The sequence below is a fragment of the Centruroides vittatus genome, unplaced genomic scaffold, assembly GCF_030686945.1.
Source record: "Centruroides vittatus isolate TY-2023 unplaced genomic scaffold, ASM3068694v2 contig_862, whole genome shotgun sequence".
NCBI classification, from domain to species: domain Eukaryota; kingdom Metazoa; phylum Arthropoda; class Arachnida; order Scorpiones; family Buthidae; genus Centruroides; species Centruroides vittatus.
The window spans coordinates 2,010,984-2,029,903 of record NW_027122562.1 but is presented as its reverse complement, the minus strand read 5'-3'; the positions used below and the strand labels follow the sequence as shown (position 1 = coordinate 2,029,903).

The following is an 18,920-nucleotide window of genomic DNA, read 5'->3' as shown; positions in this document are numbered from 1 at the left end:
TGCGTAATACAGTGATAAACACGACATAGTATTATGGGTGCGATCATCGCAAACGATAGCGAGGATGCTGGATAAACTCGGTATATTAAAGCTTAGATTGGATCCGTCCTGATGCGATCGTTTTTAGAACTACGTATCAGTTGTTTGCATATTGCGAGCAGTTTGTAGGTGTCATTTCAAAGAAATCGAAATAAGTGCCATCTACTGTGAACTTCGGCACGTGCTTTTATTTATTGTATTATATACTTCAGAATATTTACAAGCGTTAAACATGCCCTAAGCATTTAATGTATTTTTGTGAAAGGACTTTCGTGGATTTAGCCTATAGAGCTAGTGGAACTGAGTTGAGCGCCACCTGTACGCATGCAAAGAAAACTGCTTCGGGAAAACACGTGCATCTTTGGGTTGGATACGTACTGAAATGCGGTGCTTGTTTTCATCCTGTGATAATGAACCACAGCTTTCTGCCATACAAAACTTCAAAAAATAACTTGTGTGGTTAGTTGTAGTGTTACCTACAGAGCTAGTGGAACTGCGTTGAGCGCCACCTGTACGCAGGCAAAGGAAACTTTTTCGGGAAAACACGAGCCTCTTTGGGTTAGATACGTACTGATACGCGGTGCTTGCTTTCTGCCTGTGATAATGAAAAACAGCTCTCTGCCAACAAAACTTCAAAAAATAACCGTTGTGTGGTCGGTTGTAGTGTTACCTATATTACTGAGCCGCCAAGTACAAAGTTTTATTCGTTCCCGCATGAATAATAGGCCTACCCTGGGACGAAAGAGAAATGGCTGACTGCAATTTAATTCCTGAGGTTAATTACATAATGATGTGTTGCATTCTAACCAATCTCCAATCTCCTGTTAACCTTAGTTAGCTCTATTTTAAATTTAGTTCTCTAATGTAAAGTTTAGTAATTTTCTTTTTTTATGTTATTTTGTTAATCTGACAGATATTAATTGGCATATGATGTGATATTTGAATTTACGAGATCTGTGGAAGAAAGGAGTAAGAAGCAAAATTAGTATTTTGAGGAAATGAGGATAAGAATTTTCCCTATTAATACAATACTATTAGCTATTGCTATGGTCCTTATTGAAGTTCCTTTATATATATGGTTAGTTACAAATTTCATTATTTACCATGAAATAGATATATAGTTTACTTCTTTCACACCACCCTTTAAGTTGTACAAAATTAAAAGTATAATAAATATAAGAATATTAATACTGCTCAGTCTCAATGATCTACAGTCACTTCTCGAGTTACGACCATTCGCACTTATGACGAAAAATTTCATTAAAAAATTTTTAAAATGTGTCAATTTTTTATAGGTTTTGTGGAATATATATCATATACATATATATCTTGCACGCTTTCGGCGATTGATTGCGTCATCTTTAGTTTTGTTGTGTAGTTAGTTACCCTTCGCGCGTGCTTGTGTAAGATGGCTAACTGTTTTGTTGAAGCGGCCGGATGGCCGAGCGGTAAAGGTGGCAGACTACCGCTCTGGGGGACCCGGGATCGAATCCGAACGGGTCGAGAAATCCCCAGGAATTTTTCGGGGGGTGGTCCGTTCGGATATGTCGGGCCCCGTCCCTCACCACCCGGTCGCCCCATTGTGGGCCTGGCCGAACCCATAATGGGCCTACTAAAAGAGGCCCTCTTAGTGCCCACAGGTCGGAAAGAGTTAAAAAAAAAAAACTGTTTTGTTGAAGTACAGTCACTTCTTGACTTACGACCATTTCGACTTACGTCCGAAGTTGCGGAACCGAACCCCGTCGTAAGTCGAGAAGTGACTGTATTGACTAATGCAGGTATTACTTTGACCTTAAACTGCAGAATGTATGTATATATTATATATTATTAATTATATACTTATAAATAATATATAAATTTATAATTTATCAAATTTCTATTTATTAAAATATATATAGTGTTACATGTAACATACAAAATTCACACAGGATAAATTCATATGTTGCAAGAATGCTATTATTCCTCAACAACAATCAAATGAACAAAATGTTGAAACGAAAGTAATGAACATGAAGTACTGAACTTTAAAATTATCACATTGAAAAATCACTGGTAAGATGATCATCACCAGAATCTTCCTCACTAGAATGTTTTTGTATGGTTTCCAAGTGTAACATTTTATCGTTATTGCTTTTAAGTAGCTCCTTTGCTATTAACAGTGCTTCACAGGAATCGGTAAGAACTTGATTTTGTAGTTTAGCTTTTATTAAATTTAATTGCAAAAAAAAATACGTTTAACTGCTGAATGAAGAAGCAATAAAAACATCTATTTACTGCCAAACTAAAGTAAAAAAATATAGAAATAAAAATAAAAATGAATGTTTTGAAAGGTATTAGGATTTCATGAATAGTACCAGGAAAATGGTGTTAGGTATCTTAGTACTGAAACAATTAAAAAGATACTAGATTAGTACAAAAGTACCAGATGCAACAACACTGGCGCCGGCTTTGTAGCCCCGATTCTGTTACCCAGCATCGCCGCTAGAGGCGCCTCGATCTAGTTTCGTCGTTCCTTCCACTAGCTCTATATTACTGCACCGCCAAGTTGAAAAGATAACCAGTAATGTGCGATGGTATTCTTTTAAAAATCGATATTAATATCGATAATACGGCATACATACACTGTACAGTACTTGTAGAATCAAATACGATAGCGATGTTGAGGCCGAAGTTTTAAACGCGAAAACGTGTACGTCGGACGTTCAGCGCCGCTTTCCTGTAAACTTAGAAGTTTGACAATGGCGTTTGGAATGTCAATAGAATCATGCTCGACGTTCCAAACGCCATTGTCAAACTTCTAGGCTTACCAATATCGGTATATACTGTTCTATCAGAGACAGTATATGTAGCGTATATAATTAAAATAATGGGTGTATATACAGTGTATTATTTTTTTATACTGTATATACAGGGTGGGCCAGCGAAAACGAAACGGCAGAGTGTTCGTGTTCGTCCAAGCAAAGCGCTCGGACAGGTCGATTTTACTCTCGAGGGGACATTTTTTGAAATAAAGTTTTTGCGATTTTGAATACAACAGACAACAAAATATTTTAAAAACTCATTTATTTTGTAATAACTAAACAAGCATTTATTTCGAAAAAAATGTTTGTTTAGTTAATATTCAGAATCGCGAAAACTTTATTGCAAAAGATGTCCCCTCGAGAGTAAAATCGACCTGTCCGAGCGCTTTGCTTGGACGAACACGAACACTCTGCCGTTTCGTTTTCCCTGGCCCACCCTGTATATAGTACATATATACAGTATAAATATATATACAGTTTCTTTATACTGTATATATATAGTATATTAAATTTCATTTTAAATAGCAAACAGGTTGGAACATAAAAATAACGACAAAAACGTAAATACGTTGATTAATTATGAAACGTCGTTTTTTTATGAATTAATGTTTCTTTTTTGTAACGAAAAAGAAATATGAAACTGTTGTTGCGAACGGAAGAGTGGACGAATGTCGGTTTAGGCGGTGAGAGTTCGAATGTCGAGTTATGAAGGCGATTTGTTAGCCCTTTCAATGGGTGGAAATGTATTCGATATTTCTGCATTTATAATATCATTTATGATTTAAGCGATTAACAAAAGTCGATATAGGCATTTGTCTGCTTTGTGTAATTTGTGCAAGTAGGTGGAATTTTTCAAACACTTTTTCTTTTTTCAATAAATGATTATAAAAAAACTTACACTTAAGCCTCCACAAAGCTGTTAAAATAATTAATGACGTCATTAACGCGAGAACACCGAATATCTGCCTACATTTTAAGGTGACCGGCAAATTGCCTTCTAACACGACATTTCAACTTTCAAAGGTGGAATATTGTTTCACAAGCGCACTATTCTTAAATCATTAAGCTTGTATTAATTAATCGATTAAAAAACAATCGCAAGATGTAAAGTCACGTGATAATTATCTGAGGAGTGAGAGCAGGGCTGGCGCTACCATGTAGGGGCACATGTCGTGATAAAACACACGTTTGCTCATCTTCGCCATGTTTATGGTCTAGTTTCCGTATGTTTAGCCTGCAGTATTTTTATATCACGAACAAAGTTAAAAAAGATGCTTTTTTGGCGAGCTGTTCTCGCAGTCTGACAGGACGAGATGCTCATTTATACGAAGAGAAAGTTTTATTATGTCAAGCCAGGAAGCCAGCATCTTCGTTGTAGATCAAGACTTTTTGCCTAAAGTAGAATTTGGTGACATCATAAATTACAACAAATTACTAATCTCTTTCACAAATAATAGCATACATATCTATAGAGGCCCATAACTATCTTACAAGTGGTTGGATTTTTCCTGATTACGTGCTCTTCCATAGTGGTCTTTATATGCAGTTGGGTTGTGGCTACTCTCATACCCATGTGTAATGATGGCCGGATAGCCGAGCGATCAAGATGGCAGCGTACCGCTCTAAAGACACGTGATCGAATCCGGACGAGTCGAAAAATTCCCAGGAATTTTTCGACTCGTCCGGAATTTTCCCAGGAATTTTTCGGAAAGTGGTCCGTCCGGATATGTCGGGCCCCATCCCTCACGACCCGGCCACCCCATTGTGGACCTGGCTGAACTCATAATAGGTTTGCTAAAAGAGGACCTCTTAGTGCCCACAGAGCGGAAAAAGTTATTAAAAAAAAAAAAAAAGTGTATAATGGTGGCATCCAGTCTGGTGATGACTCTTCATCATACAACGAAGAAGGTTTTCCTTTGGTGTAAAAAAAACTTTTTCAATAATATATTATTATAACAATTTAATATTAAATTATTGTTATTAATTATATAAAATTATTAATATTAAAAAGAACTTATCATTACGATATGTTATATAGAAATAATAAATAAGAATTTGTTAGGAACAACTTGAAGGTTACTATGTAATAATTATTTGTTACTAATATAAAAAAATCATTGTAAAAAGTAGCATCTTAAAAAATTTTAATGTTGCTCACCAAAATAACCTAACTTAGCTATTTGTAAGTGATCAATGGAAATTATTGGTTTATATCTTTAAAAATACACATACTTTTATTTATGTAAATTAGACTGGAAGAGCAATTGGTTCAAAATGCATTTCTAACTCACCATCTGCTAAGCGATTATCTTTGCTTAACACTTTAATATTAACTCCACTGTATATTTATATATCTACTTATATATTTAATAGCATCAATATCCTCAATATACAACTTATCCAACTTCGGGTAGATTACGACAACTCATATCTTGTATTCTTGATTCTTTTTATTTGAAATATTTAAAATTTCAACAATAGAATAGAATATATATATATGTCAAAACAAGAAAAATGTACTGTATATCGAATAAAGTATCAAATTTATCGCACCAATATGATGTTACACTTATCGTGTTGTACTGTACCTACATTTGAAATAGTACACCTAATTTCTGATATATTACGGTATAACTTACGCGGATTTGTCAGATTATTTTCAATATAATACAGGCTTAAATATAAAAACATAATGAGATTTTCTAAAATATAGATGTCATATAATATCCTAACTGAGAAAAGAAAGGGAAAAAATAATCAAAAAATTTTCATAAGCAAGCATTATATATGTGAAGCATCAAATATTTGAGGTTGCGAAAACAGTTTGTTGTTGTCCAATTTGTTAGACGATTTGACACTTCAACAAATTTTAGAAAGTTGCAAATTAGTTTATTATAAAAAACTTTCTTAAATACAATTACAGAAATTATTGAAGAATAAATATAATTTTATCGAAAATTCTGATTACATTTATGAATAAAAATTGCCAGTTTCAAAACCTGAATAATTTCTCTGCTTTAAAACCTCTGTTAAAGTCTTATAACAATTTTGGTTTAGTTGCAATTAGTTTATAATGGTAAAATTATATTTAATTTAAAACAAAACAAATTTTAAGTACCAAAATTTATTAGCATATAACATGCAATATTTTTAAAGTTTCGATCGAAGTTTTAACTTCTTTTTCGGAATACAGTTACCTTCATAACATACCTAGAAAATAAAAATATTAAGAATGAATTTATGAATAATATAAAATAGAAAGTTGCTAACCTGGCACATACGAGTAGTGAGGGGTATGTGACATTTGTATTTTCGCAAAATTCAATGAGTTATATGGGATGTGAACTTTTCAGACGTTGCTATAAATTTTGTACTAGAGTACGCTGCTCTGTTTCCGATTTGTTCGGGCATATTATTTAATCAGTTTGATGATGATGCACTACATAATTACATTGTGTTAAGATTGATTGAAAAACCTGCAGAAACATTAATAAACACGTTATTGTACAAAATTAATATTTACGATAATTCATGTGCATATAACACTTATTATTCAGACGAACAATATTTTACCCAGAGTCTTCAGCGCACCGCGTGTCCAAATTCCTATTCTCAAAATACAATAGCTCCTTTTTTTCCGCAGGGAATACGATTTATAAGGACCCTCGTGGATATCTGCAATGTCAGTACTGAACTTACTGTGTTTTTTGGTATACATAATGTACAGGTACAGTACCTGTACCTGTATAGTTTGATTTATGAAATAGGCACAATAAGAGATCAACAATACAGTATAATGTCGATTATCTGAAAATAAATTGTCCGAAAAATCGATTAACTGACATCGACTTAAGAGAGTACTAATTACGAGAAATTGCGATTTCGATGATCTACAGACCCACTATTGAGCTATCTCATTATTACAGTAATTTTAGTTTTAGGTATTATTTTACCTGTTCTGTTTTATATAACAGAGGAAAAGTATGGCGATCGGTCAAAAATGATCCTCCAAGATTTTTACATTTTTGGGATCAGGGAACCTTGAAACGTCAGAAATGAAAAAAGTTGGGTTTTTTCTGCATGTATGGATGTTAATGTGTGTATTTGTAGGTGGATGGGTGGCACGATTTTGTTCACCCTCTTTGAAGCTTAATAACTCCTGTGCATTTCAGAAATTTTGCAGGGAGGTTTGTTTATTAGAGGGATTGATGCCATTAAATTTTAGTGGTAAGGGTGGAGAAATAAATGTAGATTGTGTGTCATATCTCGATTAGGGTCGAACTCAATAACGATTTTACTCGCGTTTAGCATTTACAATTTTTATCAAACCCATCCCTACCCTCAAAATTAAGTTTTTTGCCATTTTATAATAATTAAAAATATAAAAAGTTTGTTTTAATAAAAATCATAACATATGGCGCCACACACGCAGTTTAAAAACGTGTCACCCATCACCCATTCATACGGGCATTATTATATTCTCGTTTATATGAAAGAACAGTTAGAAGAATTTTATAATATACATTGAATTATTTATAGACATTGCTTTTGCTTTTCTAATAATATTTGTTAAAATTTTATACTAATAAGTAGCTTATAACCTTTTAACTTACCTTATAAATACCACACCAACTTCCATCTAAAGCAGGATGAACTGGATATTTCCATCCCTTTGAATTCAAACACCATAAAGATTCACAAATGTTCTAAAAATTCGTATAAAATATTATTGATAATGTTTTGTATATAAGTTAGCTTATTTATCCAGAAAATTTAACTTCTTTTTCTTTTATTTATTAGATTAACTATAAGTTTTATATCAATTAGTAAATGATTACTCACTTCAGGTTTGTCGTAATACGCTTTGAATTGCTTTCCTGCAGTGAATTTACATTGAGCATCAGGTGGATATTTTTCTCCTGGTAATTTATTATCAAACATCAAATTGTACTTTACCATGGAAATGTTTTTATATAAACAATTAGATTGTGATGATCTGAATTAATTGTTAATTAAAATTAATACTATTATATAATGTGAATATTCAAAAATATGTTTTGAATAAAACACACCTTAGGAATCTTTTCAGATACAAACCACTGCAACGGGACCAAGTTGTTTGCCCTTTTCCAATATTTTCCGCCATGATATATTTTGACGAATCGCAAGAATTTCCATCACCATCATGTTCCATTGATAAACTTCAATTCAAATATAATTTAATCAATATTTCAATTAACAAACCTTTTCCATTTCATTAATATTAAAATAATTTGACAGGCGGATTACCGAAGTGGTTGAAGTGTCAACCTACTGCTTTAGTGGACTTGAAACCAGTAATTCCTGAAATTTTTATGTGCAGTCTAATTTGGATATGACAATATTTTGCTTATCTTCTCTTAATTAAATTCATTTTAATGCGTCATTACACAACTACCTGACGCAGAATTATTCTAGAACCGTATTTGCTAACAGGCAATTGAAGACATTACTGGATCAACGTGTTATGTTACCGAATCAAAGTTTCGAGTGAATTGATTCAAGTTTGTATTATGTAATTATTGCGCTGTAAATACAGGGTATCCCAAAAGCAGTAAACCTATTTGAAGTAACGGAAAATGGGTGTTATTTAATTATATTCTTCTTTTGCATTGTAAATTGTTGCCGTGACTTTAAAGATCGAACATAAATGAACTAGTATAAGTCTCTTTAATCCGAAATAATTTTTAACCTGTTTGTCATATCCATTTTATTCTACAATTCGCAATGCATCTGTAGAAAATCGAAATGCATCTGTAGAAAAACAGTGGGGATAGTCTACCGTTAAAAATTATTTCGGATTAAAGAGACTTATACTAGTTCATCAAATTATACAGCTGTCATTAGAAAATTCAATGGAACATAAACCTTAAAGCATCGCCAATATCTGCAAGACAATGGCACTGCTTTAAGAGATGTTTCCAAATCGTGTGATGTCGTGGAATGGAAAAATCATATGTCACCGAGATCGTCAGATCTCTCAACTCTTGAGTTTTTCTTCTGGGGCTTTCTCACTGTAATTGCTGTTATGGAATCTAATAATAATATAACAACATCTTGTAACAGCACTATTATCTACTTTTTCCAACACGTATCGTTCATATGCATTTTTCAGACAAAAGCAAGGAAACAGAGTCTGTTGCGAGATGTGATTATGGATGGTTTATTAATATTTGCAAATGCTAAAGAAAATATACAGATTTTTTAATGTGGGGAAAAAACAAAGTATAAGAACGAAAAAAATGAAAGTTAAAAACTGTAACATTAAATTTTAACTTGTATTTTGAATTTCATTAGGTAGTGAAAATTGCGAATAAACGATAATAATGTAAAATCATAAATGAATTAATTAAAAATTTTATATAAAGTATACTATAAATGTCGGCCAAAAGTTTAATTTTTTTATGTATATATATATATTTATAATAAAAGTCGACTGAAAGGGAACCAGCAAGTTGCTGGTCCCCTTTCAGTTGACAATTGAAGAAATGCATTTTGACATCTAAAAGAATATAAATTGATACATCAATAGCCTAATTTATAATATATGATATGTCTATTATATGAAAATTATTGTTATTACTTACAATTATAATTTTCGAAATCGAATACAATTAGTAATAATTAAATAGACTAAAAGCAATGTTAAATGTAAATAAGTGCTAACATTTGGTTTGCTTGAATCACAAAGTAAAGTACATAGTAGGCCTGCTATCTAGTGTTTAGCTTAAACAGTCATTGCGAATCAGTTTTGTATCAATAAACTGATAGGTTTAGGACAACAATAATCTCTGGATGAATGTTTTCGGGAATTTCGTTTAGAACAGCAAAGTGAGATATTCTGTCTGTTTTCTAGTTGCTGACAGTTTTATCTCTAGTTGATGGTTAATGTATAACAAAGATACAGCTATGTCTTAGTTAAATTAGTGTTTATTTGTATTAGAGGCTGCACATAATGATACAAAGATATACGGCAGAATGAGTGTTTGAAAGAGAAGAAACCTCCATGAAAGTCTCGCTAGTTCGATAATACTCTCCAATAATTTTATATTTTCGAATGCTTAAATATGCTCGACAATTCGCGTGTATCGAATTATAGAAAATAATAAAAATTTAGATTGTTATCGCAAATGCTAAACCTTAACCTAATGATGTCATGTTTAGTTACTTTTTAATTCAGTCATAGTTAAATTCATAAATCATTCCACTCAGATATGCATATAATTAAATACAAAGATTACATTAATCTGGATTAAGTGTAGAAAAACATGTTTTTCTTCTATACAACTTTTTAAATTAATGAACTTAAAAATTTAGAAAAAATTTATCATCATTAAAATGTTTAACATTTAAAATTTTTCAACAATAACGATTTACTATTGAAAGAAATAGGTGAAGTATAAGTATAGTATTTATTTTTATTCAATTTTGGCTCTGTCTACGTTCTAGGTACTAAGAAGGCCTTTTCTCCATACGCATCGTGAATTCGGCCAGGTATACGATTGGGGCGAATGAGCGGTGAGATACAGGGCCTGACATATACCGATCCTACAGACCGAAAAGTTTTTTTGGTTACTTGCCCAAATTCAATCCTAGGTCCATCAGAGCGGTGACACCTTTACCGTCACGGCTGTCCAGCCATACTACAGTATTACTAATTAATCGACATTGACCAAATCTAAATTGGAATAAATGAAACGAAAAATTTCAGCATTTATTGTCTAAATTGAAAAACAATATATACCTATATTTTTTTAATATTCGGCTATTTGGTATAAAGTTTCATATACTTCTTGCAATTTATATGAAAACTTATATAAAATAAAGAAATCATAGCAGTTAATTCTTATTCCGCTCCAGTAAAAAAGAATAAAGGTTAAATTCCATAGATTGAAGATTAGTCGTAAGTTTGGAAATGATGGCTATATACGAAAATTCTGAAAAAAACTAGTGGCAATGCATATGAATTTTAAAAACTATTTATTTACTAGGTTTAATTTTTATTCAAAACTTTAGTACTATTGAATAAACAGTAAATCTTCAACCAAGACTTTTCTTGTCTGTATAATGGGTTCCGAAATATCTGGTAGACACTGGATCTCATTAGCAGAATTGTTTTTATTGATATTAGTGATAGAGAGGTCTACGCTTTTTAAAATTTCACCTACAGACTGAAATCGTCTCCTCTAAAAAAGTTTTTCAATTTTAGAAAGAGGTCGTAGTCATAAGAACTCGTATCTGAGATTATGGAGGACATATATTAAAGTTGCATTCTGATGATATAAGTGCCATTTTTATGTTACCAGTAACAGTGTGATAAGTCTCGGTTATCGCTAGTATAGTATTTGAGATTTTAGTTTCAACAATTTTCGAGACAACAAGCTCTTTTATAGTATGAAGGATGTTCTAATATTTACCAGTTCTGCCGCTTCAGAAGGCCTTTCACAAGACACATGGCGATGAGCATTGTTCAGGATAATGGGTGTGTGAAGAAAAGATGTTGACACTTGCGTTGGTTTGACGGTCGGAGATAATGCCCAAGAAAAAATACATAATAAGTAGCATTAAACTTTTATCTTGAATAAAGCATGAATCAGTATATCACCTCATTATGCAGGAATCAGCATCATTTTTCATTTTAAGTCTCCAAATAGAATTTCTTTAGTCTGGGAGATTCCTGATGGCGTCAAACTTTAGATTGACACTTCAGTAAGACTTCAGACTTCACTTCGTAGGAGCGTCCCAATTCTTATCAGAGCAATTCAATTGAAATAGCATACAAGAAAGTTCATACTGTTGTCATATTTGGACTTCCGTGAAACGATGGGAATCCAGTTTTGCTTGCAATCTTGCATATAAACAGCTGACGTTTCAAAATCTATCTTACAGTTTAAGATCCGTATCGGCTTCAAATCCATTTGTCTATTGCTTATCGATTGTATCTTAATAGGTTTAATTAATGATCGGTCCTCTCGATCATGGATCATCTCTCATACTTTCATAGGACTGTGGAAGGATATCTACTCATAGGACTACAGTAAGATATGGCAAGGCTTCTTGTCTGCAGTCTTTTCAGAAATTTCTCCGACATTCCTTGAAATTTTTCTTAGAGTAACTTTAATTTCTATCAAAAGATGTTAATCTTGTTTGAAAACATTTTCCTCATATTAAACCGAAGTTGAACAGTTATTTAATTTTATCCTAACCTTATTGTGACTTCTAACTATCACAAAAACTAGTAGATAAAACGCCTTACTATAAATACAATGTTCGGCATATTTGTAGAGGGAAAATAAAAAATGTTTGTTAAAATAAAATGTGTAAGTGTTTCCAGTATTTTTCCTACAAAAATGTTTTTCAACAATGAAAATGTTTTTCAACAATGTTTTTCAACAATGTTTTTCAACAATGATTGACAGAGAGAATTTTCAAAGTATTGAAAACTTACAATGAATTAAATTTTAAAATTTTATATTAATTATTTATGACTTACCTGTGACCAATTTCATGTGCTAATGTTAAGCCCGAGTTAAATGTGTAGCCTTCACCGATAACACAGCTATGACTTTTACACATTGAATGAGCATTAGCTATTCCTATTGAAACATATTAATTAGAGTATCTTAATTACATATGTTAGAAATATTAACGAGAACAAAAAATTTAACGTTTCTAATATATTTTAAGCTAGCTTAAAAATTACAGTTAATGTTAAAAATGCATAAAATCGCATCAATAATACTATAAATTACAGATTAGATTGATGTCCTAAGTAGAAGAATAGTCAGAATTCTTATGTTGCATACCTAAAATGAACCGTACAGTTATAAGAAAGTTTTTCATAAGAAAAATGTAAAAACATATTACTTTTGTAACAATAACGCAAAATACAATAATGTAGTGAAACATTTCGTGAATTAAAAAACTATATCTGAAAAATTTTGAGCAATTTTTCTGTTTGTTATTATAAAAGAGTTAGTTGATAAATTATATCTTCATTTTTTATAAAAATAATTTAGGAAGAGATGAATAATGTCATCATTAATTTAATCATACATGTTCAGTTTACAACAAAATCCATTTTTACCTTACTTCTGGCTTTCCCTTAATTCATTCCTAGGTTTAAGGAAAGAAAATGTACATACCTCTTATATAAACATGTTTCTTTTGTCGCGTACTATCCACGCAATGGCTCAAAAGCGCCCTTTATAATTTAAAACATGCTGCCGATACTGACAATGTCAAAAATTCTTAGAGCAATAAACACATTTGGAACACTGTTTTCTAAATTATTTTGTATATGTATGACAGGACATCTAATAAATTATTTTCAGCATTCGTCTTGCTATTGTTTGTAATTCATTAGATAAATATGTAATCCACGTAAATTAAAATAATAAATATATGTATTACTCTATTGAAATAATTATTTAATATTAAAGTAAACAACATTTACGAGAATAAAAATTCGAAAAGATTTAACGATCTATCTTTTCTTTGTTTATGAGTAAGACCGTATCTTCTCACCCCTAGGCGATCGCCTAGGTTTGCCTAATAGTAAAATCGCTCTTGTGTAAGGCAATAAGTAAAAAAAGTAGGAGTGTGAAGAAAAATTTGTAACTTCAGAGTTACAAATTATTCCTCACTCTTCTACAGCTCAGATCTGGCACCAATTAACTTTTGATTGTTTCCAAAATTAACCCTTTGCATGGGATGCCGAAGTTCAAGCTGAAAATGGATCAAGGATAAACCAGAAGGTTTTTAAAAACTAGACTAAACTTCGAAAATATACTTCTAAATGTGATTTGATTATGTTTAAAAAGAAATATGTGCGATTTATAAAATTATTTTCACTATCATTTAAAGCTAGTCACATTATTTTAGTTTTTCCCATACAAATTTATTTAAGTGGATGTCTTATTTAGCATATCAGCCCTCGTAGTTTTTAATGACAATTTCTATGTACAATTTGAATATTATCAAAACTTAAGATTTATTAGACTTATATGATTTGATTAAAACTCTTACACGTTTTTTACTTTAAAATTATTTGTTTTATGTGTAAATTTTCGACGTTATTATTTAAATTTCATAAATACAAAAGACAGTTTAAATTATATTTCTGATGTCATATTGATCTATTTATATACAGTTAATAGATAATTAGATCTCGATATCTTGTTTGATGTTTGATTGATTCAATTATTTGCAAAATGATATCAAATTATACATAAAAATTACACGATTCAAAAGATATTAAGTTTTTATTCGATAAAAATCTAAATAGTTTTAATAAATATTTGTATAGTATCTTCGCTTACCTACAATAGGTTCTTTATTTTTCCTATTTGTATACATAATTGCTCTAAAATTGAATAAATATAAATAAATACGAATATATTAATTGTATGGTAGAATTATAAATAATTTCTTAACAATGTAAATTTTATTTTAAAAACTTTATGAACAGTATTATGTCAGACTTCCGCCATGTTTTTTTCAACTCACCTAGTGAGTCAATAGACTCACTAGGTGAGTTGATGGAGGGCAATCAATTTTATCAATTCACTAAAATATTTCGAAAAGTACGTATTCTACAAAAATCATTGAGCCGAAATGTTAGACTTCGAGGGGGCTACTAAATGGGACTAATAGAGTCATCACAGATTGGGTTACAATCGGTGAAAACGGAAAAAAATACACAGGAAATGTTTTAGTTTATTCCACGTATTTTTTTAATGATTTATATTTTTGTTTGTAATTTTACAATAATCTGTTGCAAACATTGCAAATTAGTATAGCAAATTTTTACAAGTATTTACTTACCCTGTTATGAGAACAGTAATATCCCATTTCATTTCTTTCTTCTTCCATATCTTTTGCTTCTTACAAAATTTCGTCAGATATCTTCCACTCATAACACGCATCTTTTGAAAAATTTTAAAACACGTTATTTACCTCTCACAATGTTCTGATTTACTAGTAATATACATTTTTTATTAACACAACCTGTTTATTTAGTATTGTAGCATATTTGACGACTGCAAAATTAATCCGTACGTTTAAACTTTTGTATTTCATAATCAATTCAACCTGTAAATAAGTTATCTTTTTAATTTATACATTATATTAAAATATTTCAAAATATTATATAGGAATTATATAATACTTGATTTAAAATACTCATAACGACATCGGACGAATTTAATGACAAGTTTTTGTATCGGTTTTCCAATGCTTTGTCTATAAAAACTGCAGCTTCAATTGTAGGTATATTTTTCTTTAATCTTTTAGAAGTGTATTGAATATCTTCATTTGATATTTCATTTCTTGTACTCTCATTTTTCGGTTCAAAAAACTGAAGTTCTATAATATATTCAAAAAATTTGTGTTGGAAAAATTTAGTTAAATAATTATAAAATGTTACCTGAGTGAAGAGTCCCACAAAATTTCGTGATATTTTGTGAAGTCTTCGATAAAGTATGAGGAAAAATATTCTTTGTATTCGATGGAGATTCGAAATTCAGTTTGGTCGAAAAATGTGGTGTAATGAAGTAATTATCTTCTGGCGTCATTAAGATTCCATGCTATAATTTGTCAAATTGTATTATATTTATTAAGAATAGGCACTAAATTATAATGCAATGTCACATATAGCATTTAAATCGACATACATTATAAATCATTAAGCGGCAATATTTAGAAATGACTTAAAGCAGTGATTCTCAAAATTATGGAATTTATGGACCATATAAACCTAGGTTCAGATGAACTACTGACCATCTATGCAATGCCCCCTTCTACTTCTTAACCTATAATTATCATTATAGAAATGTGTCACAATATTTTTTCTACCGGCGACCTAATGTAAAAATATGAGATGCATGAAACGGAATTCTTTCCTTTGGCTGAATAGCATAAATCTGCATATTTGAAAAATGACTAAGTTAGTCTGCAAATGATTTGGACCACTTGCTCGCTTACCACTAATGGTCCATCCATCATACTTTGAGAACCATTGACTTAAATCATATAAATATAATAAATGTTAAGATATCCAGAAACAGTTTATAAACTCGAATATATGGAAAATATATTTTTATAAAATAGAAATTTTCAATAGCAGGAAAAGTTTCTAAATTCGCTAGAATTATTTACTTATAAAATAAATGATCTAAATAGGACAATTGTTTCATTATAATTTAACAAATTTTCTTAAAAACACTCATTTAACAATCATTCTATCAATTCTTACCAGAGTTCCTTTACCTTGACAAGTAGAGATGGCTGCTATTCCTCCTTTATGAGATAAGATTCTTCCTTGAAATAAGCACGGATTTTCAGTATGGTTACGACGATTCAACTCTTGAATATCGTCAGATATGAATTCGTGGTTCGGTAATAATTCCACGTAAAATGTAGTGTTTAGAGTCTTAATGATAACCAATTTTTCATTTTCAGCATCATTTATAGGCTTGTGATAAAGGAGTGGATAAACAATTTCAGCTACAATATGTAATACGTATTAATTAAATGTTATTATGAAAATATAATTTCTGTATTTTAATATAAAATGCATATATCTAACAGAGATTTATTGACTTAAAACTTTTTTGAATTTAGAAAGTTTGTTGATAATAATTCTGAGTGCTCCTAAAATTAAAATTTGACGTTCTTTATGGGCTATATAAAAGTACAGTCAAACCTGTTTTTATGCGCTCTTTTTATGTGCGATTTTTATTTGTGCGATTTTTTTAATGCGAATTTTTAATTTGTGCGGTATAGTTGGCGACTAGTCTCGTGCGATTCGTCATGTCTTACGTTGACTTATTATAGCTAAATAAACTTATTATAGCATAAATGCACTTATTATAGTAATATTATTGCATGAATATGCGAAAAATGAAATAATTTACTTTTTAAGTCAACAAAACACCACCTGGACAAAAATATGTAAAACAGACGATAGACCAGACGATGCAGTCAAGTGCTGACATCTGTTGTCAATAAATTCTATTTCGTACGGTTTTGAGTTATTTTCTATGTGAGACTTTTTTTATGCGGTCCCTGTTGACCGCATAAAAAAATTATTTTTTTAATTGTGTTGCGAAAACTATTATTTACAGCCATTCGTGAAGTTTCGTGAGATTTTTTTTAATGCGTTTTTTTTAATGCGGTCCCTATCCCCCGCATAAAAACAGGTTTGACTGTATTACAAATAGCAATACCCTGTTTAGTTAAACATAAATTAATTTTTTTAAAAATTCCGTTAATAATGAGTTTTGTATAAAAAGACATTCAACCACTAATTTTTGAAAATCTTTTCAAGTAATACAAATAACAATAATATTATTAGAAACTTTTCATTTTAGAAATTACAATCTGGCACCGTCTGAAAAGTAGCTGATAATTTGGAATTATTCGATAATTCTTTCACAGAATTCCGTGAATCGGAATGCTTAGACATGGTTTACACCAAAGAATCTTGGAGGAAATAAGGAACTTTGTTAGGAACGTATCTCGGTATCTTTTTATTGTGTCTATGAATGGCTCCTATTTTGTCAACTTCTAACTTCCCTTCAGCTATGATACATCTTTTTTTGATTATGATTCATCCAAGGAAGTGTTAAAAATGTCGAATTGGACGATAGGAACCACCCAGAACATTGCCAAATTTGGTCAAGATTCGACATTTCCAATGATCAACTGGAAGTTTTAAAAAGATGTTCACACGAGGAAGAAATATCCTCTCAAAAGTTCTTTCAAAGTTCTCCTCCCAGGTTTGCAAAGGTCTGCCGCCTGCGAATCGAAAATTTCCATGGAGTTTATGTTTGAATTTACCATCCAAGCGAAGTGAACTGGCATTAAAATTTACACGGTCTATATGGATTACAAGAAACACAAGGATTATATTTCAACTCAAGAAAACGATTCAAAGAAGAAGACTGAGTCTAATCAGCATTTTAAGGTAGCTTCTGTCATACGAATTAATTGTGAAATTTCTCTCTCACACACACTCTCTCTGCGTATAGAAAACGCCCATTAGTTTTTGATTTATTAGTTATTTGTTTATGCATTCTGTTGTACCTTTAGTTTTAATAAATTCTTTTATTATAATACACGCAAGTTTGAGTGAACCACTTTCGGATCGTTCACTCAAATTCCTTCTCTGTTCTCTTACACCAAGTTCCCATACGAGACCGCTTACTCGTAGTCTCCTTACGTCACTGTATCTGGTGAACCTATAATCACAAGTGGTATCAGAACATCCTCATCAGACATATCCGGTTTCTTTTATCACAATTTCAATATTAATTATTAATTTATATTAGGAACAAATAATTTCGATTAATAATATTTAACACCGATCAATTGGTATTTACAATCTGTCTAATAACAATACAGTCAAACCTGTTTTTATGCGGGGGATAGGGACCGCATTAAAAAAAACGCATTAAAAAAATCTCACGAAACTTCACGAATGGCTGTAAATAATAGTTTTCGCAACACAATTTAAAAAAATAATTTTTTTATGCGGTCAACAGGGACCGCATAAAAAAAGTCTCACATAGAAAATAACTCAAAACCGTACGAAATAGAATTTATTGACAACAGATGTCAGCACTTGACTGCATCGTCTGGTCTATCGTCTGTTTTACATATTTTTGTCCAGGTGGTGTTTTGTTGACTTAAAAAGTAAATTATTTCATTTTTCGCATATTCATGCAATAATATTACTATAATAAGTGCATTTATGCTATAATAAGTTTATTTAGCTATAATAAGTCAACGTAAGACATGACGAATCGCACGAGACTAGTCGCCAACTATACCGCACAAATTAAAAATTCGCATTAAAAAAATCGCACAAATAAAAATCGCACATAAAAAGAGCGCATAAAAACAGGTTTGACTGTATAGCATATAATGGTCACCTAAAAACTATTATTTTCATGTACCTTTCATAAAGTTTTTTAAATACATTTTATAGCATAATGTTAACAATTATTGCAAGAACGTGGAGGTGGAGATACTATTATC

General features: G+C 31.0%; 1 protein-coding gene across 1 annotated transcript; it reads right to left on the bottom strand.

The window, feature by feature from the left end:
- Positions 1-5,990: 5,990 nt before the first annotated feature.
- Positions 5,991-17,346, bottom strand: LOC136982715 (A disintegrin and metalloproteinase with thrombospondin motifs 19-like). The gene is made up of 12 exons (XM_067279286.1): positions 17,259-17,346; positions 16,135-16,385; positions 15,307-15,466; positions 15,049-15,245; positions 14,889-14,972; positions 14,706-14,806; positions 14,201-14,244; positions 12,373-12,475; positions 7,913-8,041; positions 7,683-7,836; positions 7,454-7,546; positions 5,991-6,050 (listed from the first exon to the last, which is right to left on the bottom strand). The coding sequence occupies exons 1-12, from the start codon at positions 17,344-17,346 to the stop codon at positions 5,991-5,993; spliced, it is 1,464 nt and encodes a 487-aa protein (XP_067135387.1).
- Between the last annotated feature and the right edge of the window lie 1,574 nt (positions 17,347-18,920).

Excerpts from the sequence above, each read along its gene's own strand:
- LOC136982715 (XM_067279286.1), bottom strand. The coding sequence starts at position 17,346 with ATGTCTAAGCATTCCGATTCACGGAATTCTGTGAAAGAATTATCGAAT. Across the intron at positions 15,467-16,134 it reads GTCAAGGTAAAGGAACTCTG|CATGGAATCTTAATGACGCC; the intron begins GTAAGAATTGAT and ends GACAAATTATAG. Across the intron at positions 14,973-15,048 it reads TTATGAGTATTTTAAATCAA|GTTGAATTGATTATGAAATA; the intron begins GTATTATATAAT and ends ACTTATTTACAG.